The sequence below is a fragment of the Ipomoea nil genome, unplaced genomic scaffold (genome assembly GCF_001879475.1).
Source record: "Ipomoea nil cultivar Tokyo-kokei standard unplaced genomic scaffold, Asagao_1.1 scaffold1421, whole genome shotgun sequence".
NCBI classification, from domain to species: domain Eukaryota; kingdom Viridiplantae; phylum Streptophyta; class Magnoliopsida; order Solanales; family Convolvulaceae; genus Ipomoea; species Ipomoea nil.
In genome coordinates, this window is record NW_017617849.1 from 2,733,159 (window position 1) to 2,760,933 (window position 27,775).

The 27,775-nt window shown below is 34.6% G+C and overlaps 3 protein-coding genes across 7 annotated transcripts; all 3 read right to left on the reverse strand.

Moving 5' to 3' along the window:
• Positions 1-283: 283 nt before the first annotated feature.
• LOC109187892 (NAC domain-containing protein 101-like) lies at positions 284-1,193 on the reverse strand. Its single transcript, XM_019338279.1, has 2 exons — positions 686-1,193; positions 284-574 (listed from the first exon to the last, which is right to left on the reverse strand). The coding sequence occupies exons 1-2, from the start codon at positions 1,139-1,141 to the stop codon at positions 398-400; spliced, it is 633 nt and encodes a 210-aa protein (XP_019193824.1). The 5' UTR covers positions 1,142-1,193; the 3' UTR covers positions 284-397.
• Positions 1,194-5,061: 3,868 nt separating this feature from the next.
• LOC109187888 (probable LRR receptor-like serine/threonine-protein kinase At1g53430) lies at positions 5,062-27,275 on the reverse strand. Of its 3 annotated transcripts, none has more exons than XR_002055318.1 (25): positions 13,853-14,293; positions 11,998-12,193; positions 11,742-11,819; positions 11,541-11,609; positions 10,565-10,636; positions 10,401-10,472; positions 10,221-10,292; positions 10,067-10,138; positions 9,900-9,971; positions 9,650-9,721; positions 9,493-9,564; positions 9,094-9,159; positions 8,926-8,994; positions 8,702-8,761; positions 8,583-8,621; positions 8,411-8,463; positions 7,947-8,317; positions 7,588-7,783; positions 7,370-7,504; positions 7,149-7,267; positions 6,815-7,025; positions 6,503-6,740; positions 5,809-5,959; positions 5,220-5,709; positions 5,062-5,134 (listed from the first exon to the last, which is right to left on the reverse strand). XR_002055318.1 is itself a non-coding variant. In XM_019338274.1 (25 exons), exons 2-25 carry the CDS (start codon positions 13,962-13,964, stop codon positions 5,287-5,289), a joined length of 3,090 nt encoding a protein of 1,029 aa, XP_019193819.1. In that variant the 5' UTR covers positions 13,965-13,972; positions 27,248-27,275; the 3' UTR covers positions 5,062-5,286. The 3 variants fall into 3 exon arrangements, 2 of the variants coding, with proteins under 2 accessions (XP_019193819.1, XP_019193818.1); XM_019338274.1 differs by adding an exon at positions 27,248-27,275 and having other exon boundaries at positions 5,062-5,709; positions 13,853-13,972; XM_019338273.1 differs by having other exon boundaries at positions 5,062-5,709.
• LOC109187887 (probable LRR receptor-like serine/threonine-protein kinase At1g53440) lies at positions 18,254-27,336 on the reverse strand. 3 transcript variants are annotated; one of them, XM_019338269.1, is made up of 24 exons: positions 27,143-27,336; positions 25,257-25,443; positions 23,764-23,835; positions 23,545-23,613; positions 23,392-23,463; positions 23,228-23,299; positions 23,048-23,119; positions 22,894-22,965; positions 22,727-22,798; positions 22,463-22,534; positions 22,306-22,377; positions 21,924-21,989; positions 21,733-21,798; positions 21,470-21,529; positions 21,350-21,388; positions 21,170-21,222; positions 20,725-21,092; positions 20,359-20,557; positions 20,139-20,273; positions 19,945-20,063; positions 19,584-19,794; positions 19,268-19,505; positions 18,883-19,033; positions 18,254-18,792 (listed from the first exon to the last, which is right to left on the reverse strand). In XM_019338269.1, the coding sequence occupies exons 1-24, from the start codon at positions 27,246-27,248 to the stop codon at positions 18,343-18,345; spliced, it is 3,093 nt and encodes a 1,030-aa protein (XP_019193814.1). In that variant the 5' UTR covers positions 27,249-27,336; the 3' UTR covers positions 18,254-18,342. The 3 variants fall into 3 exon arrangements, with proteins under 3 accessions (XP_019193814.1, XP_019193815.1, XP_019193817.1); XM_019338270.1 differs by lacking the exons at positions 22,463-22,534; positions 22,727-22,798; positions 22,894-22,965; positions 23,048-23,119; positions 23,228-23,299; XM_019338272.1 differs by lacking the exons at positions 22,463-22,534; positions 22,727-22,798; positions 22,894-22,965; ... (2 more) ...; positions 23,392-23,463; positions 23,545-23,613 and having other exon boundaries at positions 27,143-27,270.
• Positions 27,337-27,775: the final 439 nt, after the last annotated feature.

Genomic DNA, 27,775 nt, shown 5'->3' on the forward strand with positions numbered 1-27,775 from the left:
CTCACCGTTGAGATCGAAGGCAACCACCATCGTTGCCTTCTGCCGGAGAAGGGAACCTAGTGGTTGCGAGTCTCTTGAGCAAATTAAAACAAATTTTAGGAATCTTCAATCTCAATAAATCATAAAGACTGGTTTTTGGTCGCCTCTAAAAATACTAAATAAATATACATAAACCATTAAATATATTAACTATGAGTCAATCCGAACAAGTTAGTCAGACTTAGTAACTACATGATTACAAATTTGACTATCAGAATAGGACGAGTTGATCTTCTTAATTTGAATAGGGATAAGTTAGGCTAAGCCAGTTTACATTCTTCACTCAAAAAAATACATAAACTAAATACTGGTCGCCCGAAAAGGAACAATGAAAACTATCTTCTTCAATTCATTCGGACTAATGCGACGTCTCTAGAAGAGAGTTAACTTCCGAATAACTACAAGATTTCGTCGCCAATTCGCCGATAATGTCTCCGATGTCTCGTGCTTCAATTGATTCACTCTCGAAACCCATAATCTCTCTATTATTTTGTTTCCTCTTGATTCTACAAAGTACAATGTCATTCAATGGCCTCTGCATGTCACAATATCATAGTTAAGTTACAATCTTGTAATCTACATAACGAATTGGGAGCTAAGTTAAACAATTTACATAAACACAATATATATAATGTATCTTACGTACTTTCAATGTGGCTCTTATATTACTGGGAAAATAATATTCTTTCATCAAGAATCGCCGGTCATGCTTCGATCCACTCTTCTCGTACCTCAAACTCCTCTTGTATCCGATAAGTTGTCTCGACTGTTGGTTGTCATCATCATCATCATCATCATCGTATCTGTAAATCGGTTTTCCTCTGTCTTGTGCCTTCCATGTACCCTTTCCATCTCCGACCGTCCGGATGTAACGTGAATCGCTGGAACTCCTCCTTTTTAAGGTAGCAAAAATGTATAAAACCTTGTCTCTTGAGCGTTGGAATATCTTCCATGGCTCCTCTCCGTTGTATAGATCAGACTCCATAATCGGAACCGTGGATAATACGGGGTTTCCGGTGACAAATAGGGCAAGATAGCCCAGGAGCTCTGCGTCTGTTGGACGAAATATGTAGCCGTCTGGAATATGTTCTTGTCGTTCCATGGCTATTATTGCACGTAGTACTTGGTTGTCGTTTTGGGGAATTCAGAAAACACGGTTTTTCTTCTGTTTTTTTGTCGGGTTTAGATTGTGGGATATATATAGAGGCCGGCGTGAGTTCATGCATGCAATTAGAAGTTGTATGGTTGAAGGAGAAATAATACACAATCCTTTCATGACTAGGAAAGCATTTTAATTATATTAATGGCAGCGAAAAATAATGGTTTTTTTTCCCCACAAATTCTAGATGATTAGGGAGTGCTTTAATTTAATTTACTTCATAAATAAATAATAAATTTCACTTTTGGTCCATGACTAATATACATGAACACATTTGATCCTTGACTATAAAAATTTTCTAATTAAGTGGTAATTATTTAATTTGTATCACATTTGGTCCTGTCGTATAATTTTTCAACTAATTATTGTCCGAAGTGTTCATTCCGAAAGAACTAAATACAGTACTCTTTAAGAAGGAAAAAATTTAATAGTCAAAGATAAAATATGATTCATGTATAATAGTTAGGGGACCAACAACGAAATTTTCTCATAAATAAATATTTAGACCAAAGTCGATGAATAAGAAAATAATTAATCAAACAAATAATAAATTTGATCAATTATATTTATAAATGCATTGTGTTGGATCTTCGGCCTAGGGGATCCAAGTTCAAGGCACGAAGATTAAATCTCAAGATCCAATGCAACTATAATCAAGAGATCGATAATCAAATAGTAAAAATAATTATTATTGTATTATTTACGATATTAATCGAATGGAATACTGGAAAATTAGTTATGAATGTTAAGAGTAAATAGAGCAATTGTATTACTTGAAGTGTTAAGTACAAGTTTAATTTAAAGAGTGTCTCCCGTTTGTTACAATAGCTAAATGTCTATACTAGGCTAAAAATGATAACAACTTATAATTGCTCAAATTAACTCTTCTTTCAAATACTGCTCACTAAACCATTGAGCTAAGTTCGTGCGGACTGCTCAAATTAACTCTTGATATATATATATATATATATATATATATATATATATATAATGGATACAACGGATCTTATACCAAGTGTTTGGATTAATTCCTGGCTTCTGACTATTATTGTTGACTAATTAATTGCTTTAACTGCTTGGACGTACGTTATGTCCGTTACCTCATCAGTAATACTTCAAGTCAAACTCGAGACCCTATACTTATCCAATATAATTATCCCGTCATGTACATAGTTGCATTACTTGGTTACCCTAATGGCCCGTTTGGTTTACGGAATAGGCCGAGAATGGCATAGCATTCTCAGTAATAGGCCTATTCCTTTGTTTGGTAACCATTTCTATTACCAGGAATAATATTCCTGGTAATAGCCTATTACCTTAAATAAGGTAATAGCTATTACTAGGCCCCCTGGTATTAGCCTATTACTGAACGCTAAGGAATAGATTTTAGAATCTATTTTCTTTTTTACCCCTTTCTTTTACCTAATTTTTTTTTATCCTATATCTAAATTTATCTTATTTCACCACCGTCATCGCCACCACCACCATCACTGCCGCCGCCGTCACCACCATCGCCACAACCGTCACCGCTCCCACCACTGCCACGGCCACCACCACCACTACCACCCCAGCACCACCACCGCCACCACCACCATCACCATCACCGCCACCACCATCGCCACCGCCACCAGAACCACCACTGCACCCAGCAGCACCACCGTCACCACCACCACCACCACCGCCACAACCGTTGCCGCCCCCACCACCACTGCCACAACCGTCACCACCACCACCGTCGCCCCCACCACTACCACCGCCACTACCACCCCAGCACCACCACCACCATCACCACCACCGCCACCATCACATATTTTTATAAGGGTATTTATGTCTTTTAAAACATATTTCATTTCTATTCCTTAAATCAACCAAACACTGTAATATAATTCCTAAAGTCTATTCCTTCCGCGAACCAAACAATAGAATACAATTCCTATTCTATTCCTTGCCTATTCCATTCCTTATGGAATAACATTCCTATTACTTCAAAATTCATTCCGTGAACCAAACGTGCTGTAAATGTTACGGAGTAGAATAATATTCTTCCAAAAGGCTGAACCCCAACCCTAAGGGCCCCCTACACCCCGACCTGATAGAGTGCGTGTTTGAACCTAGCCTATAGGCGAATTGTTGGTGATTTTGAGCATGACCCGAGTGCTTTTGATAAATGGGTTACATTGTGGAAGTTGGAGAACTTTATGTGATATTCTCCCTACCACTAACAACTTATAAAGAGGGTATAAGTGGATCCTACATGCCCAATGTGTGGGATAACTCATGAGGATTTTATGCATTCTCTTATATTTTGTGATTATTCTAAGTTAGTTTGGAATGTTTCAGAGCTACCCATCACAAATATTGTCACCAACTCCTTTCCATCATGGCTCACCGGTGCATTGGCTATTTTGACAAAGGAGCAGTGTGGGCTTATGGCAGCCATCCTTTATCAACTATGGAGAGCCCGGAACTCAGCGGTGTGGGACGGTTCACTCTCGAGACCCGGCCAGACCTGGAGACGCGCGGCGGCGGCCATGCACACATACTGGGAGGTTCATCATTGCCCTCCTCAGCCCGTGGCAGTAGCTGTAGTTCTGGACGAGATGGATGGGCGGCCGAGATGTTACATAGATGCAGGCTTCAGATCAGCAACCGGAGAAGCAACATATGGAGTAGTATTACTCTCGCACGAAGGTTCATTTATGGCCACAACAAACGGCAAGTTGCCGGGCTGCTTCTCACCTCTTATGGCTGAGGCACTCGCTTGCAAGGAGGCTCTATCTTGGCTCAAGGAACGAAACGTGTTGGATGTGGATCTTCTTACAGATTGCTCAGAGTTACGAAATACCATACACTCGAATTCAACGACTATCTTGTCATATGTTGGGGTCATTGTGGACAAGTGTAGGACGGCTATGACTACGTTTACTTATTGCTCTTTGAATTATATTTAGAGAACGGTTAATTTACATGCTTATACTTTAGCATCGTTAGCATTTGATCATGATTACTCTATGTACTGGGACTCTGTTCTTCCTGACTCTATTCTTATGGTCATTCATTAATATATTGCTACAGCTTACTTTCAAAAAAAAAAAACAAAAAAAACAAAAAAAACTCAATGTTAACATATATGTAATTGATTAACTTGTTTTGTATTCACAAGTTCCTTTCAAATACTGCAATCATACAATATTAACATATTAAGATTTAATGATCTTGTACTGTATTCACAAATTCCCTTCTACCATTGTTATGTGTTTTAACTTAGAAACACAATTTATATTCTAGAAGTTCACAATTTCAATACTAAAAATACACAATTTATACGTTATTTAGAACTAGGGTCCACCTTGCAAGGTGAACCATATTCCATGGTATAACAACTCTACGAATCGGTATTCATGTCCAAATCATACTATGGCCTATATTGTTGGATTCTATTTCGAATGGGGAAAGGACTAACAAAGCCATATGTTCTCTTATTAATAGGGACCTTGTCCTCTAATTATGTATTAAATCCTCTTGTGATAATAATACAATATTGTGAAGTTCGATTTGACAATATAATTATTGATTCACCCAAAGGCAGTCCTCTTGTCATTAATTTTTCCTTTTATTGATTTCTAGGTAAAAATCGTTGTGTTTTTATTTTATTTTATTTTATTTTTAATTTATCATGTTTTATTTCATATTGTTGTGAAATCTATATACTTTGAGCTAGTTTATTTACCAATATAATATTCCTTATCTATATAGTTGAAAAATCTAGGTGGTGTTTGGTTGAAATTTTTTTTTACCTTATTATCTGATTTGATATACAGAGTACCATGCTTGTTTACTTTTATTATCATTCAAATATTTTACCAATCATAAAACACATCACCCTTCTTTTCTCATATTTTTGTACAAATGGAATCAATATACATATACACATTACTTAAAAATAGATACATAGCTTTTCTAATTGAGGCAAAAATAATTTGGTAAAGGCCAGGAGACATCAAACAAATATAATGACTGCCTTATTCTAGTTTAACACCAAACAAAGTATAATTACTGCATGCCATATTCTAGTTTCGCCCTCTCAGTTATTCAAGGTTAACGTCATAAAGATCAGGAAGAAGTTTGGAAGTGGAAGAACTATCTATAGGAAGAGATTGTGAGGAACCTGTCCATGGTGCACCAACTGAAACACTTTTCTGGCTCTGATCCAGGGAGAAGGTCGACGAAGAATTTGTCGTCGTTTGGCTGTCATGTGACAGTTTCCCGAAGGCTTTAAACCTAGCAAGATCATCATTCGACTTTCCAGGCCCGACGGCTGGTGCTTGCACTGGGATTTGGCCGTTGAGCATCTTCACCACAGAGACCATGGATGGCCTGAGAGTTGGTGATGGATTGGCACACAAAAGAGCCAGTTTGAGCATCCTCAGTGCTTCTTCTTTAGAATAGTTGGAACCCAGGCTCTGATCCACAAGCTCTAATAGATTTCCCTGTTCTTCTAGGACATAAGCCTTCATTTTCCAAACCAAACACATGTCTGACTGGTTATTATCAGAAATGGTAACAAAAGAGCAGATAAAGCTTGCTTATGCATGTCTGTCTTGGCTTACCCAATCAAGAAGGTACACAAACTCGTCTTTTGGTCTGTAATTTGTGTTGCTTTTCCCGCTTACAATCTCCAATGCAACTATTCCAAAGCTGTAAACATCTGCTTTGTCTGTCAAATAGCCCCTCATCGCGTATTCTGGAGCCATATAACCTCTGAAAGAAAGGGTAAGAAAGCAGGCAGCATTTTCAACATGTTGTTCACAAATTTAATCCCATATCCTCCAATAACAGTTAGAAATTGCAAGAGTAGTATTTCAAGAATATCTTGTAAAATATTTGGGTATTATGAGAACAAGAAACTGTTGAACATGTGGAAGAAACAAGACAAAACATGACATGGAATATCAAATAGGTATATTTGAGGGCAACCTCAACCAAGTTGGTTAGGCGGTTAGCTTGGTAACCACAAGGTTCCAAGTTTGACTCTCAGTAGTGGAGTGGCCTATTGGTTTTCTTGATTTAAGCTGGACAGTTACAGGCAACTTAGGTTGGTTTACCTCTTTATAGTCATTTGCCGGTTAGGGTCAGAAGACGGGATTTATCAAGTTCACACCGTCGGATAGTGGCTGTGGGTTTCCCTCGTCATCCAAAAAAGAAAAAGGTAGGTATATTTCTCCGGATATGGGGATGCAGTTCTAAAACGTGGAACCTAAATAAGAGCTTAGAAAGCAAAGAAATACTAAGAAAAAGGCTTACACAGTCCCAGCAATTCTAGTGCTAATGTGGGTATTCTCTTCTTCATCAAGCCTAGCCAAACCAAAGTCTGAGATTTTAGCGTTAAGATCTTTGTCAAGAAGCACATTGGAAGCCTTTATATCTCGATGGACAATCTTCAACCTGGATTCCTCATGAAGATATGCTAAGCCCTTGGCTATTCCCAAACATATCTTCTTCCTGGTTTTCCAGTCTAGACTCAGCCTCTGTTCCACGCGTCCTTAAGGAAAGCGAGAGGTTAGCAAAAAAACTGGAGGGGTTATCAATTTAGTAATCCAAGGCCAAGCATTTTACCGAAAAGTGCTCGAGAAAGACAGTTGTTTTCCATGTATTCATATATTAACAACAGCTGGTTTCCTTCTATACAACAACCATGAAGCTTCACAAGGTTTGGGTGTTGTAAAGCTGATATCATTCCAATCTCATTGATAAATTCCCGGTTTCCTTGCTTCGACTTGGAAGAGAGTTGCTTGACAGCAATGATCACACCATCTGAAAGAACACCCTGCAACCAAGTAGGATCATCAGTCCATGATTCAATGAGATAAAACATCCTTAACATCTGTCAGAAATTTCCAATATTGTCAATTTGATAAGTGAAAAACATGTGGGAGAAGTGACTATTTACCTTGTAAACTGGCCCAAATCCTCCTTCACCAATTTTATTCGCCTGGTCAAAGTTATTAGTAGCAGCCTTAACCTGTCTGAGAGTAAAATAGCCAGTCTGCAAATCAAGGCCTCTCAGTTCTGTGACAAGAGAAGGGTTAGCAATGTGAGCAAAACCTAAGACATGACAATAAACATATTAGTTGTAGAGCAACCTCAAAACATTTTTGAAGTATATCTTACCATTGTCTTCTGCTACTTTTCCCCCCAAATACCCTTTCATCCTTAAAGCTACTAAAATTAACAGGACGAACACGCAACAAGAAATTACAATGCCAACTATAGCTCCAGCACTTAGCCCTTTATCAGGATTGAAGTCTACAAGAAAGAAAGCAGGCTTTGTCAGAAACAACTAACAAGTGAGAGAAAAGCAGAAAGTATAAGGATGCAGAGATACTAACTTGGTGTGACTGTAATAGCGGAAATCAAAGGTCCATGTACACTTCTCTGAGGAATAGCATTAGTTCCTTTCCCAGTCCAATACAAGTGTATTTCTAGGGTGCTACCATTGACAAGAACGTTAAATTCTTCGGTAGTGCCATTCCCAGGAACATTAGCTTTTTCCAAGATGTTATAGTCCGCCAAGACTAAATTCCCCTGCATATCAAAGAAGACCAAATGAACAGAAAATTTTCTAGCATGACTCTTATTCAGTAAGGCCCTCAAGGAAATTGATCAACAGTTATGCCACTACTTTGTGAACGATAATCACAAAGCCAAAAAACTGTAACGTTAGAGTGGGTATAGGCCTTTGACTTACTTGGATTCTGACATCGAATAGTCGCCTCCCAAGACTGCTATATGTTGAGTCATTAGAAAACATTATTTCAGCAAAGTGGAGACGCACTTTATAGCTCCCCTGTCGCATGCAAAACCCATAATATATGAGTGAATTTGGGGCAAGTCGAGCTGTTTTGTAAATATCCTCATTGATCATATTTGATGGAAACTTGTTTGTTGCAACGAAGTTGACATCCTCTTTTGTAAGGAACAATCCTGAGCTGGTGTAAGCCCATCTATTATCAGAGGATACAAAAAAGTATGACGGACCTTCACCGGTTGAATCCCCCTCATATTCATTACCATCAAATTCAGTTCTGTCTCCTCCACAATTTATAAACAGAGAATGATCTGCAGGCAAAGTAAAATCCTGAGAAGCTGTTGTAAATAAGTAAAAAGATTTCTCACACAGCAACAGTAGGGTTGGTGGGCAGTGAGTCTTACATCGAGCTTTGCCACTACTGCAAGGGAGGTCTTTCTTTGAACACCAAGCTTTACTACAAATCACGAATGGGATTGTATCACATCAATTTGCAAACTTAATGAAACGAATTGAATAATTGATCAACAATCTAACAAATATCAACAAGCAGTTGACTATATTCAGGGAACTTACGAGTCACTCTTTGGATATGAATAGCTGGAGACTAAATTTCTGTCAAAAGACAAGGCAGCTTAAGTAATACTGAAACATAATATATTTAATTTTAGCTATTCAATAGGGAAAAGACTTACAAATAGGATGTTGAACACCCTTTTGGCTCTGTCTCTGTTAAATTATTGTAGGATAAGTCGCTGCAAGAAATTGAAATAACATTTTTATGTAAAGCTGAAATTCACAACAAATTACCTCTGGTTTAGTTGAATACATTACGAAAAAACTATAAAATTAAGTAATTATGCAATCCCATGACTGACTATCAGTACTAATGGTTATAAAAACCTGTGCTCATACTAACATGTAATATCTTCTGGCATCCAAAATCCATTCGGATATATTTCCACTTAACATGTTATGTCCCAGAAACCTAAATCACAGACAAAAAATGTGAAATACCTATAAGGATGGAGCGATTACTACCAAAGAAACAAACAGCTTGATAAGCACTCATGGGTAATGTACTTACAGATATTGAATTTTCTGTCTCTCTTTAATTGGGATTGGACCACTCAGGTTGTTGAAACTAAGATCTCTGCAAATGGATAGCGTACACTTCAAAATTCAAGTAAATTCCCATCAAAACCAAATTATTGCAGATGGCAAACTTTGTAGTTAGTCGATTTTGGCAAAATGTCCCACTCCCTCACTTATATTATTTTTTGTGTGCAATATCAGAGCACCTATTAGAGCCTATGATCTTGGACAGATTTCCCCCCACAATGTTAGAGAAAGAGAAATGAAACACAGTATATGAGCGATGAACAACTTAATAGAATCAATTTAAGTCAACTGATATTAAGAAACTAAATGTGAGATGTCAACGAGCAACAAAAAGAATTTCCACACACAAAAAAAAAAAACTCACAAAGTTTCTAAGTCCGTCATTTTATTGATGTATTCGGGGATTGTACCAACAATGGAGCAATTCCTTAGAACTCTGCATTGGAAAGTGCATTAAACTACAGAAACATCAAAGAGAAGATTTGATTGCTAGTGACAAAATATAAGTGTATCCTACGCACAATGTTTCCATCTTTTCCATGCCCTCTAAATTTGGGAATTCCATGCTTCCTCCTCTTAAACCAGAAATTTGCCTGACAAGCACAACGCATTTAAACATCTATCAAATTGAAGTTTCATCTCTCTTAGTGGGATTAGCTCATTTGTAAGCTTCAGGAATTGGGGGTGGGGGTTTAATCTTTAAAGGAGACTTAATTTGCTATACTCAACAAGCAACACAAATGAAACAATTAGAAGCAAATTTGTGCTCACAGTGTATCTATGTTCTTCAACAGGGATATATTCGCAGGAATTGGCCCCTCTAGCAATGTGCCGTGCATGTATCTGCAACAAATTTGGTAACTCTCTCAATCAAGACACCATAAGCAAACCCTAGCTTTTCATTAAATATTATCATATGATTCTTCAGCAATACTCACAATTTTGTCAGTTTTGTCCAGTTGCCAATAAAAGAGGGAACCTTACCCGATATTGGATTCCCATCTATCCTACTGAAAAATTAAACAACAAAAGTTTTCAGAACCAAGAATCTTGAAATCAAAACCTACACTCTTTTAAACTTATGACACTTACAAGTCTGTCAAATCCTTAAGATTGCCAAAAGTTTCTGGTATGACTCCAGTAATGTTGTTGGCAGAGAGTTGGCTGCAGCAAGGTTGTTTGAAATTAAGCAATCACAATACAAAATGAGTAATAGTGTAGGAATAGTGGTATTAATCATAATTCATAAAGCCTTTGATTCTTTTTACTTACAGTTTCTTCAATTGGCTCAACTTTCCTAGATTTTCAGGAAGAGGTCCTTCAAGCTCATTATCTTCCAAAACTCTAAGCAATCAACCCATATTTGTAAACAACATTGGGTACTATTAATAAATACAGTGAGATGAAGAACACAATATATGTAAAGTTTCACTTACAACTCCACCAACGTAGAAATATCGCCTATTTCTTTGGGTATTGTCCCATTGATGCGATTTCCCAAAAGTGACCTATATTAAAGCAGAACATTAATAAAAGGAAAAATGATTAAACATAAAGTCTGAACTTTAAAAAGTTACAATTAAATACATCAAACCAATTAGCTGGTTACCTAAAATTAATTGGTAAAAATGCTGACGTGACAACATTTATTCAAATAAACTAATTTTAAAAAAATAAAAATAAAAATAAAAACATAGATGGAGAAGCCATGACCAGCTTTTTTGGGTCAAAGTACCTATAAAGTCCTTGTACTATAGTGTTTTGTTCAATTTAGTCCTTGTACCTTTATTCTGTTCAATTTAGTCCCTCTACTTTAAAAAGTGGTGAAACTAAGGACAATTGTCCAAATCTCATTAGGAACATGATTTTAATTATTTATTTTAGACATACTAATTTAATATATTGGTGATAAAAATAACTAATTTTAAATATTTATAAAGAAATATATGAGTAAGAATATAAATATCGTCAGCGCCACGTAACCTATGTTAGCCGTAATATTAACAACATTAACTATTGTCCTTAATTACACGATTTTTTAAAGTACAAGGACTAAATTGAACAAAATAAAGGTATAAGGACTAAATTGAACAAAACGCTATAGTACAGGGACCTCGTAGGTACTTTGACCGCTTTTTTGTACAATTGGACGAAGAATTGCCAGAGAAGATGAAGAGGCAGCCCGCTTCTCCACCTTCTCTAGCAACCATTATTTTTAAATTTTTTATTTAAAAATTAACATGTCAACATATTTTACCGGTTTTAACCCTAGATTTACCGGCTAATTGACTTAATAATAAGAATTTAACAAGTTATCAATTTAACTGCATTAAATCAAGAGCTAATATGTTTACTTGCAACTTTTTAAAATAGTCTAGCACTAAAATAGAAAAGTTCAGAGAGAAATATTACAACTTAGTGAGACGGAGTTGGCCAAAGCTACGAGAAATTGATCCACTAATGTAATTGCGAGTCAGATCCCTGGGAAGGCAAGAAACATAATTATAAGTAAATGTAGGTGCATTAAAAGCATGCAAGGGAACATGATCAATAGAGAGAGCTGTTATAGTTCTAAAAACATAATACTTTGATAACAAGAGTATCAATACTCACAATACTTGCAGAAATTTAAGTTTTGCAAAGTCTTCTGCAGGAGGAAGAACTCCAGGGAGATTAAGACCTTTCAACAGGCTGCAACATTAAAAATAAATTTTAACTATCATAAGAATAAAACTTATAGGGAAGCTTTTATTCATAGAAAATTTGAGATACTCCTTCTAAGTTCTAAATAGTAGTGTTGTGTCTAGATCAAACCAATACTAAAAATTGAAACACTTCAACAATATAAGATAGTGAAAGGAGGTCTTACATCTGTGTCACATGGCAAATTGTACTACCATTGAAAGTGCAATTACAAAATACATGGCTGAATGTATCGTTGCCGGATCCATTTTGATCATCATCAGAAATGGTCTCGTTCAGACCTACACCATTATTGCAAGATGTCGGGGTAACATTCCAATACTTGTTCCTTAGCTTTGCAGATATTGTGTTCAAAGCTTCCACTATGGCATGAATACATGAACTAAAGTCAAAAGTTTGATTATAGAAAATAAGCATGAGACACAGTAAAGTTCCAACCATTATGAGCAATCTCCTTATGCATCAATTCAAAGCTAATGGGCAATGGGGATGAAGTAGGGGTGTGCATTTGGTGAAAAATCAGTTAACCAACTGAATTGACAAATTTTAGTTAATCGGTTTTTAATGAAAATATTTTGTTTCGGGTAACTGTTAATATTTTCTAAAAAATTTATTTATCAATTAATTTGGTTCGAAAGTGTCAGTTTACCAAATTAACCGATCGGTTGAATTGTTAGTGTGTGTGTATATATATAAATTGATTCAGAAATAGGGAGTCGGTTAAGTCATGTTACAAATTCAATTAATTTAGTTTTTGGGTTTTCAACCTAGAGATTTAAAGTTGTTCCACTCCCAAAGCCAAAAATCGAACCCTTAACCTTTGATTAAAGATGGATGGGTCCCTTCCACTCAATCACACCCTCAGGTTATAATTAATTTAGTTTGATTATTAACGGAGTAAACATCCTAAGATGAAGGTTTTCCTCAACTAATTTCTAGAATGTCAGCCAACTGATTTCAAATATTATGAAATGAAGAATAGTCAAATTAATTTACTCCGTAATTTGTTTTCAAAAAGAAGATTACTCCGTAATTGTCAATGTTATGGAATTACTGAATCTCGCGGTCAAAATATTGACCAACCGACACCCCCCACGTAGAGACATAGACTAGAACATGATATACATGCCCCGTAACGCCAGTAGTAAACTTTCACACCATAGTCAAAGCCAAATTATAAAGTACATCCATGCATCTAATTAAGCCACGTCTCCAATTGGCCAGATCAATGATGCAAAAGATTTTTAGATACAGCCAATTGGCCAGATCAATGATGCAAAAGATTTTTAGATACGCTAGCGGCTAGCTGTGTATCATTATCACTTAAATCTAATTGTAAGATTTTGGTAACCAGTTATTAACTGATTGAGTTAGTAAATTTGATTAATTGATATTATTAACTAATTATAAAAAGATATATGGTATATATAAAATGATTTTTTAAAAAAACTTAATGAAAAAGTTATTTTGAGCAACGTTTTAAATTTTAACGTTTTGGAGTTTAATTATTACAAAAAGTTAATTAATTCTTTTATTCATGAATATTTAAACTCTTTTTATCCGTGCCTATAAATTTGTTAATCTCCCCGGGAATTTAAAAAATAAATTTAATTAATAATTAAATACTGAAAATTCTAATCAAAATATGTCATGTCAAAATAAGAAAAATATGTGAGATTAACCCTTTTAAAATGTCATTTTAAAAAATTATTGTATTTTTATATTTATCCAAACGAGCAAAGAAATACATTTTTTTAAAAAAGAAATAAGAAAAAAGTAACACGTGTCGATAATATCGGCTTATTTTCTTTAACCAAAAAGCCGATGGCGATAATGGTAAAAGAAGTTATCATCCACAAGATGTGCAATTACTCAACAGCAAGTACTCCGTATTAGAAAATAACAATACATTCAACAGAAATGATGTGATCTTATATTCAAATTAGGAAATTTTAGGGAAAAAAAACTCCGAGAATATAATAGTGATATATGAGAAATGATCAGTATGAAGCGTCGTGTACCTTCCTCCGCAGGCAAGATTGAAGCGGCGGATGTGAGGCAAGCGAAGAAACTCATCAACGCCAGAATGAATGCGTATAGAAACAGAGCAACAGGATTCTCTCTAGAATTCATTCTTCTTCAATTTGATCTTCCTCAGAAGACTCCAGAACTGCAAGTTAGTTACAGTTGAAGAAAATTTGCAGAAAAATTAGAATGAGGAGTGTGGGAGGGATTTGAGGGCTGCGTTTGGGAAGAAGGGAGAAATGCTCTCCAGTCTCCACGGACGGAAGTAAATGGTTAGACAATCAAAATTTAAAATAATATATCATCACTGTAATAAAAGTCAGACTACCTAGTCGGCTAATCCTAATTCCTAATTTTGTCTACGTCGAAAAATCGAAATAATTATGCCGGAAAGTGTTACAAGGAATTTCTACACGGTTTTAAAATTCCACACACTACTGTTTAATTTTACTAATTTTTAATGACTGAAGAGTTTTTTATTTAAAGGTAAATGACTAATTTTTACTCCGTAATAAAATCAATTAATTAATTTATCATGACATCACATTTTCATACATTTGTTATCTAGCTTAGCGTATCTTTACCTGAGCAATATTCTCTTATTTTTTAAAGCGAGTCATACTTTTACATTATCAATTTAGAATTCGTTCACTATTTTTTTAATATCTCTACAATTTCAACAAGCTTTCAAAATTGATTCTGAATTTCATATCACATTTAAAAATTATTATATTCGATCAATGTTATTATTATTTAAATTATTAAAACATAAAAAATAACAAAAATTCTATCTCCTATTTAAGATAGGGTGTTGCTATTTACACCCCCTTTGACTAAAATGAGGTATAAAGCACATTGAAAATGTAAAAAGGTAGTAAATTATAATAAATATATGGGTGGTGCAAATAGCCTAATGGGTGGTCAAAATGCTATTTGCACCACCCTATTAAATCTACATTTATGAGGTCAAAATTTAATTATTATTAAAAAAAAAAAAAAAAAAAAAAAAAAAAACGAAGCAGCACCATAGCCTTCTCCGGTGAGAAGGCGACGGACTACCTTCTCACCGGAGAAGGCAACTGGGCTGCCTTCTCCGGTGAGAAGGCAGCCCAGTGGGTCGCCTTCTCGCCGGAGAAGGCAGCCCACTATGTGGGTTGCCTTCTCCGGCGAGAAGGCAGCCCACTGTGTGGGTTGCCTTCTCGCCGGAGAAGACAACCCATTTGCCTTCTCCGGTGAGAAGGCAGTCCATCGCCTTCTCACCGGAGAAGGTGACGGGGTGAAGGTTTTTTTTTTTTTTTTTTTTTTTTTAATTAAAAAAAAAGAAAAATAAATAATAATTTTTGACCATATTTAATGCTGGCATTTACACCACCTATAAAGCTATTTGACCTACTAAGTAGGTGGTGCAAATAGTAAAATAGGTGGTGTAAATAGAATAACCCTTAAGATATTGTACTTTTGTCACACTTTTCAAGACTTGCAAATCTTACCATGATTGCAAATCATCTCATACTTAAAAAATATTTTAATTAATAAAGAGTAACATGGACTTTGAAAGAAGTAAAATTTAAGAGATGGAGATAGTCTTAGCATTGAACAATAGTTATATCGTGAATTATGACATTTGTTGCTACATGCACTCAACACATTTATATTTTTCTCTTTATATTATTTAACTTAAATTTATTTTATTTTATTTTTTTTGTACAAATAAAATTGATCTATATAACATTATTATTATTATTATTATTATTATTATTATTATTATTATTATTATTATTATTATTATTATACTACTACTACTTTAGGAGTGTGAATGAGTTGAGCCACTCAAGAACTATTTGGTCAAAACGTGATTTGAGTTTATTCAAATTCAAACTCGAGCTAAATTCAAATTTAAACTTTTTAGCTCATGGCTTGTTGAGATGCTAGCCACTACAAAAAAAAAAAAAAAAAAAAAAAAAAAAAAAAAAAACAAATCATTGGTACACAAATGAAATTCAAAAAGTATTTAATCCGTTATCAAACTTTTTTTTCATTAAAACCTATTAAAGCACATATGAAAAAATCATTACATGTCATCGAATCATAAGGTGTTTGGCAATTTGTTATCAAACTTATTAATATTTGATGGGGATTATATTATTTTGTTGTAGAAGCAAGGGGTTAGTTCTTGCGTGGAAAGGTGAGTGAAAGAGAGCCACGGCCCACGAGTCTCTGTTATCAGCTGTCAACTTTGAAGGGTTTGGTTTATTACAGTACATTGTCCAATTGTCGTCTTAAATTTTAGAATATAATAATTTTATTCTATAGAGAATATAATATATAATACATATAACACTTCTGCGATATTGATGCTCTAGTCAAGGTCGCCCTCGGGATGGTTGGTCCAAGCAATGCAAGATCGGCAGTCATGGACCTATCTAACCCGTATATCCCCATCAGGGAGGAAATTGGGGTTGCGGTCGAAAGTACTAAATGCACATTTAATTTTATTCAAGTTATGTTTTATGTACTTTAACTTTTTTTTATTAATTTATATTTATTATTAGTGTTTGTTTTATTCGTATTGATAAGATATTTTAAATAGTATAATTTACTTTTAATTATACAAAATTTATGTTTAAGTATTTAACAAATTGTGTAAATACAAAAAAGTAAAATACGGATACAGAGGTGATACGATAAATAGCTTATATCGGGTTGTTTGAATTTAATATTTCCTCCAGGGTTAAAAAGGTAGTGCTTGGTCGGACAATCCTTACTACAAATTAGAAAAGTTTAGAATCCAAAAGGTCTCCTTTCAAGTGTATTTAATGCGCCTTAGAGCATCCACATCAGTGGATATTATGGAGTTATTGTCAGATGAATTATCTTGGGTGGGGATAATAACAAATGTGGGGTAGGGTTATTTGTGAAAATATTTGTTCTGCAAATTCAAGGATAATGTCAGAAAAAAAAAAAAAAAAAAAAAGTCAAATAAAAAACAACACTGGCTGTGCACATCATTGCACGCGCCCGTGTAGCGCGTCAGGTTTTTATTATTATTTTTTTAATTTTTGTTTTGTTATTTTTTTTTCTTTTTTTTTTCTCTCCCCTCCCACATTCTCTTTCCTAATCACTTTTACATTATCTCCCAAATCTCCCCAACTAATGTGGATGCTCTTATATAGGAGGAGATGAGGAACACATGTCGGGCTCTTGGCATGTTTGCCACATTGCCAAAAGGGGATTCCGTTGCGGTTTTACTATGGCAAAAGTGTCCATATATACGGGACGGGCGTACAATTCATGTAATTATGATGTGATAGCACTTTCATTATAATCATGGTGTGACTGTCAGACATTTATTTCTCTCTTCCCGATCGGATTTGCAGACTTCACAATCTAAGCTCGTCGGGCTCGGTCAAATCCCGTTAATCCTGTTTGGATCTAGCCGGCTTGAAACAAAAGGAAATTAACAAAAACAAGGGGAAAACAAGAAACAAAAATTATAGAGTTGAAAACGCCGTTGGTGAACAATGTTGTGTCATATAGCATTGTTCATCAACACCATTTTGGTGCAACATTTGTTGTCTTCCTTTGAGACCCGCCCTTTGGTTAGAGATGGCCTAAGTCCTTCCTTATGCTTGGGGGACTTGGAGGGTTAGATTAATTGGTTGGTTTTGGGCACGCTCTCTAGTCGAATTAGCCCATATTTCCAGTGTGTGTTCGTGTTGCTTGACCTCACAACTCAAAAGCTTTGAAAATAAACAAACAAAAGTCGAACACATAGGAAAATTTAGAAGAAAAAAAAATGGAAGAAAATTTTAGGGAAAATTGCACTTTTTGTTTCTAAGTTATAGGATAATGGTAGAATTCGTCATTAAATATTGATTATATTCCCTTTTCTTCTCTAAGTTATCATTGATGTTGCATTTTTTGTCCATTTACTAATAAAACATTAGGGACGAAATTTGCAATTTTAGTATAACTCAGGGACGAAAAGTGCAACGCCAATGATAACTTAGAGACGAAAAGTGAGCATGACCAACACTTAGGGACGAATTCTATAATTATCATATAAGGACGAAAAAGTGTAAATTTTCCAAAATTTTATTAGTAGAATAGGCAGGTGATCAACACAAAGAGTAAAGCTAAGCCTAAATGCCTAATCACCACCGAAAATGAAGCTGGCATACTATATATACTAGTCTATTCAATGTAATTAGGGATTGGACTAAGATGTTGAACCTCTTTAGCGAGTGTAGTGGAGATTGCTTGCCAAATGCCAATCAATAGTTATGCTCTGGAACCGTGTCGGACATGGTTCTATGTTCATAATTAATACACAGATTCCTCAAAGCATTCATATACAATGAGTCAATGACTGCCATTTTCTAGTTTCACACCAAACAAATATAATTACTGCATGCCATTTTCTAATTTCACATTCATATACTATGACTGCCATTTTCAAGTCTCACTTTCATATACTATCCGTCGATCACTCTTGGTTAACGTTATAAAGATCCGGAAGAAGTTTGGTAGTGGAAGAACAATCTTGGTTGCCATCCCTGCTAGGAAAAGAGTACGATGAACCGGTCCAGGGTGCACCAAGTGAGATACTTCTCTGCAGCTGACGAGTACTGTCCTTAGAGATGGTTGAGGAAGAATTTGTGGTCTGGCTCTGGCTGTCATGTGATAGTTTCATGAAGGCTTTAAACCTAGCAGGATCATCATTTGACTTCCCCAGCCCGACTGGTGGCGCTTGCACCGGAATCTCGCGGTTGAGCATCTTCACCACAGAGGACATGGGTGGCCTGAGAGTTGGTGATGGATTGGCACACAAAAGAGCCAATTTGAGCATCATTAGCGCTTCTTCTTTAGGATAGTTGGAACCCAGGCTCTGATCCACAAGCTCTAATAGATTTCCCTGTTCTTCTAGGACATAAGCCTTCATTTTCCAAACCAAACTCGTCAGGGTTATTATCAGAAATGGTAACAAAAAAGCAGATACGGCTAGCTAGCTCATTTCTTGGCTTACCCAGTCAAGCAGGTACACAAACTCCTCTTTTGGTCTGTAATTTGTGTTACTTTTCCCACTTACAATCTCCAATGTAACTATTCCAAAGCTGTAAACGTCTGCTTTGTCTGTCAAATAGCCCCTCATCGCATATTCTGGAGCCATATAACCTCTGAAAGAAAGAGTAACAGTTCGAAATAGCAAAAGAACTACTTCAATTTTCAAGAATAACTTCTACAATATTTGGGTATTATGAGAACAACTGTTGAGCATGTGGAAGAAACAAGAGAAAACATTCTACAGAATATCAAAGTAGAAGTATTTGTTGGGTATGGGGTTGGGGTTCTAAAACGTGGAACCTAAATAAGATCATATAAAACGAAGAACTACTAAGAAAAAGGCTTACACAGTGCCAGCGATTCGTGTGCTAATGTGGGTATTCTCTTCTTCATCAAGCCTAGCCAAACCAAAGTCTGAAATTTTAGCGTTTAGATCATTGTCAAGAAGCACATTGGAAGCCTTTATATCTCGATGGACGATCTTCAACCTCGATTCCTCATGGAGATATGCTAAGCCCTTGGCTATTCCCAAGCATATCTTCTTCCTGGTTTGCCAGTCTAGACTCAACCTCTGATCCTCGCGTCCTTAAGGAAAATGAAAGGTTAGCAACAAACTGGAAGGGATATCAAATCATTTTAGTAATTCAAAGCCAATCATTTTACCAAAAAGTGCTCGAGAAAGACAGTTGTTTTCCATGTATTCATATATTAGTAATAGCTGGTTTCCTTCTATACAACAACCGTGAAGCTTCACAAGGTTTGGGTGTTGTAAAGCTGATATCATTCCTATCTCATTGATGAATTCCCGGTTTCCTTGATTCGACTTGGAAGAGAGTTGCTTGACAGCAATGACTACACCATCTGAAAGAACACCCTGCAATGAAGTAGGATTATCAGTCCACGATTTGTTTGGGATAAACATCCTTAATTGCTGTCAAATGTTTCCAATATTGTCAATTTGATAACTGAATTAACAATTAATGGAGATAAAAATGAAAGATAAGTGGGAGAAGTAACTATTTACCTTGTAAACTGGCCCAAATCCTCCTTCACCAATTTTATTAGCCAGGTCAAAGTTATTAGTAGCAGCCTTAACCTGTCTGAGAGTAAAATAGCCCGTCTGCAAATCAATTGCTCTCAATTCTGTGACAAGAGGATGGTTAGAAATTTCAGCAAAATCGAAAACAGGACAAAGAACATTTTTGTGGTATATCTTACCATTGTCTTCTGCAACTTTACCCCCGAGATACCCTTTCATCCTTAGAGCTACTAAGATTAACAGGGCGAACACACAACAAGAAATCGCAATGCCAACTATAGCTCCAGCACTCAACCCTTCATCAGTATTGAAGTCTACGAGAAAGAAGGCAGGTTTTGTTAGAAACAACTAACAAGTCAGAGAAAAGCAGAAAGTATATAAGGATGTAGAGATACTAACTTGGTGTGACTGTAATAGCGGAAATCAAAGGTCCATGTACACCTCTCCGAGGAATAGCATTAGTTCCTTTTCCAGTCCAATACAAGTGTATTTCTAGGGTGCTACCATTGACAAGAACATCGTCAAACTCTTTTGTAATGCCAATCCCAGCACCCTTAGCTTCTTCCACAATGTTAAAGTCCGTCAAGACTACCTTCCCCTACATAAGAGTTGAAGAAGACCAAATAAACAGCAAGTTTTCTAGCATGACTCTTATTCAGAAAGGCCGTCGAGGAAATTGATTAACTGTTATGCCACTACTTTGTGAATAATCGTAAAGCCAAAAAACTGTAATGTTAAAGTGGTATATATATGCCTATGACTTACTTGGATTTTTACATCAAATAGTCGCCTCCCAAGACTGCTATACTTTGAGTCATTAGAAAACATTATTTCAGCAAAGTGGAGGACCACTTTATAGCTCCCTTGTTTCATGCAAAACCCATAATACACAAGCGAAGTTGGAGCAAGTCGAGCTGTTTTGTAAATATCATCTTTGATCACATTCGACGAAAAAGTGTTTGTTGCAACATATTTGGCACTGTCATTTGAAATGAACAATCCTGAGCTGCCGTAAGCCCATCTATCAGAGGATGCAGAAAAGTATGATGGGCCTTCATTGTTAAAGTCCTCGTCATATGTATTATCCTCAAATTCAGTTCTGCCTCCTCCACAATTTATAAAGAGAGAATGATCTGCAGGCAAAGTAAAATCCTGAGAAGCTGTTGTAAATAAGTAAAAAGATTTCTCACATAGCAACAGTGAGACTCACATCGAGCTTTGCCACTACTGCAAGGGAGGTCTTTCTGTGAACACCAAGCATTACTACAAATCGTAAATGGGATTATATGATTTATATCACATCAATTTGCAAACTTAATGAAATGAAATGAGCAACAATCTAACAAATAACAAAAAGTAGTTGACTATAGTCTATATTCAGGGAATTTACGAGTCACTCTTTGGAACTGAATAGCTGGAGACTAAATTCCTGTACCAAAAAAAAAGGCAGTTTAAGTAATACTGTAACATAATATATTTAATTTAGCTACAAAATAGGGAAAAGACATACACACTGGAGGCCTGGCACCCTGTTGGAGATGACTCTGTTAAACTGTTGTAGGATAAATCACTGCAAGAAATTGAAATAACATTTTTATGTAAAACTGAAATTTATAACCAAAAAAAAATGCTATTTTCCCTTCATAAATTTACCTCTCTGATTTAGTTGAATACATTTTGACAAAACTATAAAGATAAGTAATTATGCAATCACATGACTGACTAGCAATACTTGTGGGAGTAGTGGTAATAAAAACTTGTGCTCATACTAACATTCTATCTTTGCTTTCCGAAATCCAACTGGGTATCTCTCCACTTAACATGTTATGCGCCAGAAACCTAAATCACAAACAATGGAGTACTTATAAGGATGAGCAATTACTATGAAAATAATAATACTGTAATAAAATTTATTTATTAAAGAAAATCTCAGCTTGATAAGCATTCATAGGTGATGTACTTACACATATTGAATTTTCTTGCCCATTGCAGTTGGGATTTTACCATTCAGCATGTTGAAACTAAGATCTCTGCAAATGAATAGATCACACTTCAGAAACCAAGTAAATTACCATCAAAACCAAATTGTTGCTGATGGCAAACATTGTAGTTAGTCCAATTTTGGTAAAACGTCCCTCAATTGCATTGTTTTTTATGTGCAATATAAGTGCACCATAAGCCTATGATCTCGGAGGGATTTCCCCCCATAATGTTAGAGAAATGAAAGCACAGTATATGAGTGATGAATAGCTTAGTAGAGCCATATTAATATAATTGATATTATGAAACTAAATGTGAGATTTTACCAAGCAACAAAAATAACTCCCACTCATTAAAAAAACTCACAAAGTTTTTAAATTGGGAATAGCTCCTATGTATTCTGGGATGGTATCAGCAATCGAGCAATTCCTCAAAACTCTGCATTGGAAAGTGCATTAGAATACAGATATATCAAAGAGAAGATTTAATTGCTAGCAACAAAATATAAGTATATCCTACGTACAATGTTGTAATATTTTTCAAGCCCTCTAACGTTGGGAATGTCATGCTTCCTCCTCTTAAACCAGAAATTTGCCTGACAAGCACAATGCATGTAAACATCTATCAAATTGAAGTTTCATCTCCCTTAGTGGGATTAGCTATTTAGTTCCTTTGTGGGGCTAGGGGTTTAAAGGAGACTTAACAATTTTTATTTTTTTTAAAGAAAGATTTTTTTATGATTAACAAGCAACGCAGATACAATAATTAGAAGCAAATTTGAGCTCACAGTATTTCTATCTTTTTCAACAGGGATATAGTGGGAGGAATTGGCCCCTCTAGCAATGTGCCAAGCATGTATCTGCAACAAATTTGATAACTCTCTCAATCAAGATGCCACATGCTAACCATAGCTTTTCATTAAATGTTATCATATGATTCTTCATAAATACTCACAATGTTGTCAGTTTTGTCCAGTTGCCAATAAAATCGGGAACCTTACCAGATATTGGATTCCCGTCTATCCTGCTGAAAAATTAGACAACAATAACTTTCAGAACCTTGATTCTTGAAATCAAAACCTACACTCTTTTAAACTTATAACACTTACAAGTCCATCAAATTCTTAAGATTGACAAAAGTTTCTGGTATGACTCCAGTAATATTGTTGGCAGAGAGAAGGCTGCAGCAAAGTTGTTTGAAATTAAGCAATTACAATCAAAAACAACTTCCACTGTAGGAATTCTGGTATTAATCATAATTCATAAAGCCTTCGATTCATTCTACTTACAGTCTTTTCAAATTGCTCAACCTTCCGAGATTTTCATCAAGAGGTCCTTGAAGCTCATTATCTTCCAATACTCTAAGCAATCAACCCAGATTTGTAAACAACATTGGGTACTACTAATTCATACAGTGAGATGAAGAGCACTACATATGTAAAGTTTAACTTACAAATGCTCCAACGTAGAAATATCACCTATTTCTTTGGGTATCTTCCCAGAGATTCGATTCCCCAAAAGTGACCTATATTAATGCATAACACTAATAAAACATTTTAAGGCAGCAATAAATTAAAACAGAAAAGTCAAGAGAAAGAGATATTACAAATTAGTGAGAGGGAGTTGGCCAAAGCTAGTGGGAATTGATCCATTTATGTAATTCCGAGTCAAATCCCTGGGAAGGCAAGAAACATGAGTATAAGTAAATGTGGGTGCATTAAAAGCATGCAAGGGAACATGATCAACAGAGAGAGCTTTACTAGTTCTAAAAGCATAATAACAGCTGAATTTGATAACAAGAGAATCAATTCTCAGTCTTACTCACAATTGTCGCAGAAACCTAAGCTTTGCGAAGTCTGGAGGAAGAACTCCTGGGAGACTAAGACCTTTCAACAGGCTGCATCATTATAAAAAAAAAAAAAATCATTACAATAAAAGTTGTATGGAAGCTTTCAGTCGTAGAAAAATTGAGATACTACTTCTAAATAGTAATGTTCCATTCAGGGGTGAGATAGAAATTTTTTTGGAAAAGTTTACTTTCATTTTTTGTCATAAATTTATAAATGATAATGATTTTAGTCAAGTTTTTTTTTTCAGAACATCCTCTTTGTCATAGTATTATTGTACCATGACCATTTTTGGTCCATCCATGAAATTATTTAAATATTATTAAATATAAGTTCACTTTGATAACTTTTTTAAAAATACAAAATGGGTCAACTAGTTATTTTCTTCTTCTTTTTTTTTTTTTTGAAAAATACCAAAATCACGGGTCAATCTTTGTCTTCTTCAAATCTATACAAGAAGACAGAGACACCCATAATTTTTTTACAAAAACCCTTAATCATTGATGAATCCTAATTAACAGTTGAGATTAGTCCGCACTTTTTACAAGGAAGACAATGTTTTCATTTGATTTGCTTTTATATATATATATATATATATATATATATATATATATATATATATATATATATATATATATATATATATAATGTTGCAAAAACCGCACCAGACGACCGCCTAGAATATCACTGTAATCGGTGTTCTAGGCATCGACTAGGTCACCTAGTCAGCCGATTAGCTATTGTTCCGTTTTTTGTTAATGGATATTTCATTCAAAACGATGTTGTTTTGAGTGAAATAACTCTAAGTCGTTCAAATCGTTCAAAATGACGTCGGTTGGAGTTTGGATTGTGATTAATTTATCTATGATTCTATGAATTGATTTGAAAGTTTGGAGCTAAGTTGACATATTATGAGTTGTGATTGTGTGGAATTGTGTTTTGATTATTTAAATCTTTATACAATTTACAATTCTATATGTTTTTTATGTTAGTATCGAATATTTTAGTATTAACTGTTAAAGTATTAAAAGTTATCGAATTTTAAAAAATTAATAAAATTAAAAATAATTATTAAAAAAAAAAGACCTAGGCGTTAGGCGCCTCCCGACACTCGATGAGTGTTTAGTGTTTTTTTCAATAGTATGTGTGTGTGTAATATTAAGTTTACAAATTAAAACTTTTGGAAGCAAACATTAATTTTTTACATACAACATATGATTAGTTAATCATAAATTATATAAACTTAGTCGTACTAAATATAAATTACTAACAGTTTGGGGTGGGGGTGGGGGTGGGGGGAGAGTGTCTGGACCACCCCACGCCTAATTATGTCTCTAATTGTAATTAGATTTAAAAAAAACTAATAGATACTTAAACAATTAAACGTATAAAATTATATATAGAATTATTTTTCTCTAATTTTTTTAGTGTGAAAATGCTTCAAAGATAATAATAAAAGAAAAAGTCTTACATATCTGTAACATGGCAGGCTGTACTGCCATTGAAATTGCAATCACATATTACATGACTGAACTTATCGTTGCCAGATCCATCATCGGGAAAGGTCTGGTTTAAACCTATGCCATCATTGCAAGATGTCTGGGTAACGTTCCAATACTTGTTCCCTAGCTTTGCAGATATTGTTTTCAAAACTTCCACTGTGACATAAATGAGCAAGCTCGTTAGTTATATTTTTTTCTTGATTTTTTTGCAAGTCAGGTAAGAGAGAGAAGAAAATGAGAGAAAACAAAATACATTTTTAACAAAAATAAAAAGTAAAAAGCAGTTTCACGCGCCCAACATGGCACATGGACACTATTTGCGTGTCTTTTTCTTCACAGTTAGAACCCACAAAATTTTGCGCAAGAAAAAGAGCTAAAAATAACCGCACCCCATTTATCAAAAAACCATCCCAAAACGTCTATTTATTAAAAAAAAAAACCTCCCTAAAAACACAAATAAAATTGCCCTAAGTACATAAAGTCAACAGCATGATTGTAGTATCCCAAACAATTTTAGCGACATAAAAGTTACAGTTCATACAAAATGAAATGAGCTGCTTCCGTTATGATTTGATTGTCACACTAATAAATAAATATAAAAAAGTAGAGATATAATAATTGCATACCATAAATGTAACCCATGTCGTAATCAATCAAAGAATCCAGTGGGCCAGACCAATGACGGCAAAAGATATTTAGATACATTGGATACCAGTTGACCGAATCCAATTGTAACATTTTTTCTAATGAAAAAATCATACTTCTTTTAATTTATATATACAGGGATCGAAGGAAAATACTCACATATGAGTGGACAAATTTGATTCGATCATTTAGTGATGACAAAAGGCTGAAAATTAATGAAAAAAAAAATGTAATAATATTTTTAAAATTTTTTGTAATATAATTGTACATTTAAAAATGTTTGGCAGTGTATTCCAGAATGATTAAAAGTGCATTTAGAAACTCTTCCGATGACACATAAAAGAAAGATGATTAGAATTATGCACCCAAAACATTTTAAAATACATAGTCAAACATTTATAAATATACTATCAAGTATTTTTAAATGCATAATCATAATTACACAAAATTACATAAATGTTATCACATATGTTTTTTCATTTTTTACTAATTTTCAACATTGGATCAAATTTGTCCACAATTTCTACTTGAAAACTTGTTCTCATGAAAACATGGTGATATATATATCAAGAAAAGAAAAGAAACAAAGAAAAAGAAGTGATACGTGTCAATAATATCCTGTTTTTTTTTTTAACCAACAAATTAAATTTAAAATAAAATAAAAATAAAAAAAAATAAAAATAAAAAAAAACATGGTAAGAAGCTCCCATCCACGATATTTGCAATTATTTCAACAGCAACAAATATTTAGAAAATAACAATACCTTTAACAGAAATGATGTTGATATTTACTTGAATACATACAAATTCAGAAATTTTAGGAAAAAAAAAAACTCAAAAATATTTATATAGTGATATATGACAACCGATCAAAATCCTCATGAAATCAGAGATCAACGCACAGAAAAAGTAATACTGCAATATGCAATTCTGCTATGTTTCAATTAAAATAAAATGCTAATTATTTCAAATTCTGTACTTCCGCAGCTAATTCAAATGTCACGAATCTTCATTCAGCATTCCCCTTCATTTTCTTCTCCATTATACTAATTTAAAAACTGCAGTTATAGCCTTATAGGAACTAAGAACGGAATGACTGAAACAATACAGTTACAGGAAAAAGTCCGTGATGTAAACTCAGAGCTTTATTACTTGTTTGTTCGTGTTTTTCACATCAATCTATCACTCAGATCATCAGTATGTAGCGTACCTTCCTCCGCCGGCAAGAGTGAGGCGGCGGATGTGAGGCAAGCGAAGAAACTCAATGCCAGAAATGCGTATAGAAACAGAACAGCAAGAGTCCCTCTAGAATTCATTCTTCTTCAATTCGAGCTTCCTCAGAAGACTCCAAAACTGCAAGCTAGAGTTGAATTGAAGAGAATTTGCAGATAAATCAGAAGGAGGACTGACGGACTGTGGGGTTTGAGGGGTGCGTTTGGGAAGAAGGCGGAAACAGTAAAACGAAATGCTCTCCACCTAAGGAACTCAAAGTTTTTAGGCAGTTAATGAAATAATGAATAATGATTAGACAATCAAAATTCTAAAATAAATAATAATCAGACCCACGTATTACAATTTGTCTGCGTGAAGTAATAAAGGCCAATTTTCACACGGTTTTAGAATTCCACCTACTACTATTTAATTTGACTAATTAATTTATAATAAAATCAATTAATTTATGTTTTCTAAACAAATTAATTTATCAATAATAATAAGTATACATTTTGATATCAATATTCAATAAAAAGGAATATTGACTCTGTTTGGTAACATAGTTAGTTTATTCGTCAATTTTAACTTGTTTGACAATTATTAGTTATTTGACTTGGTTAAACCATCAATA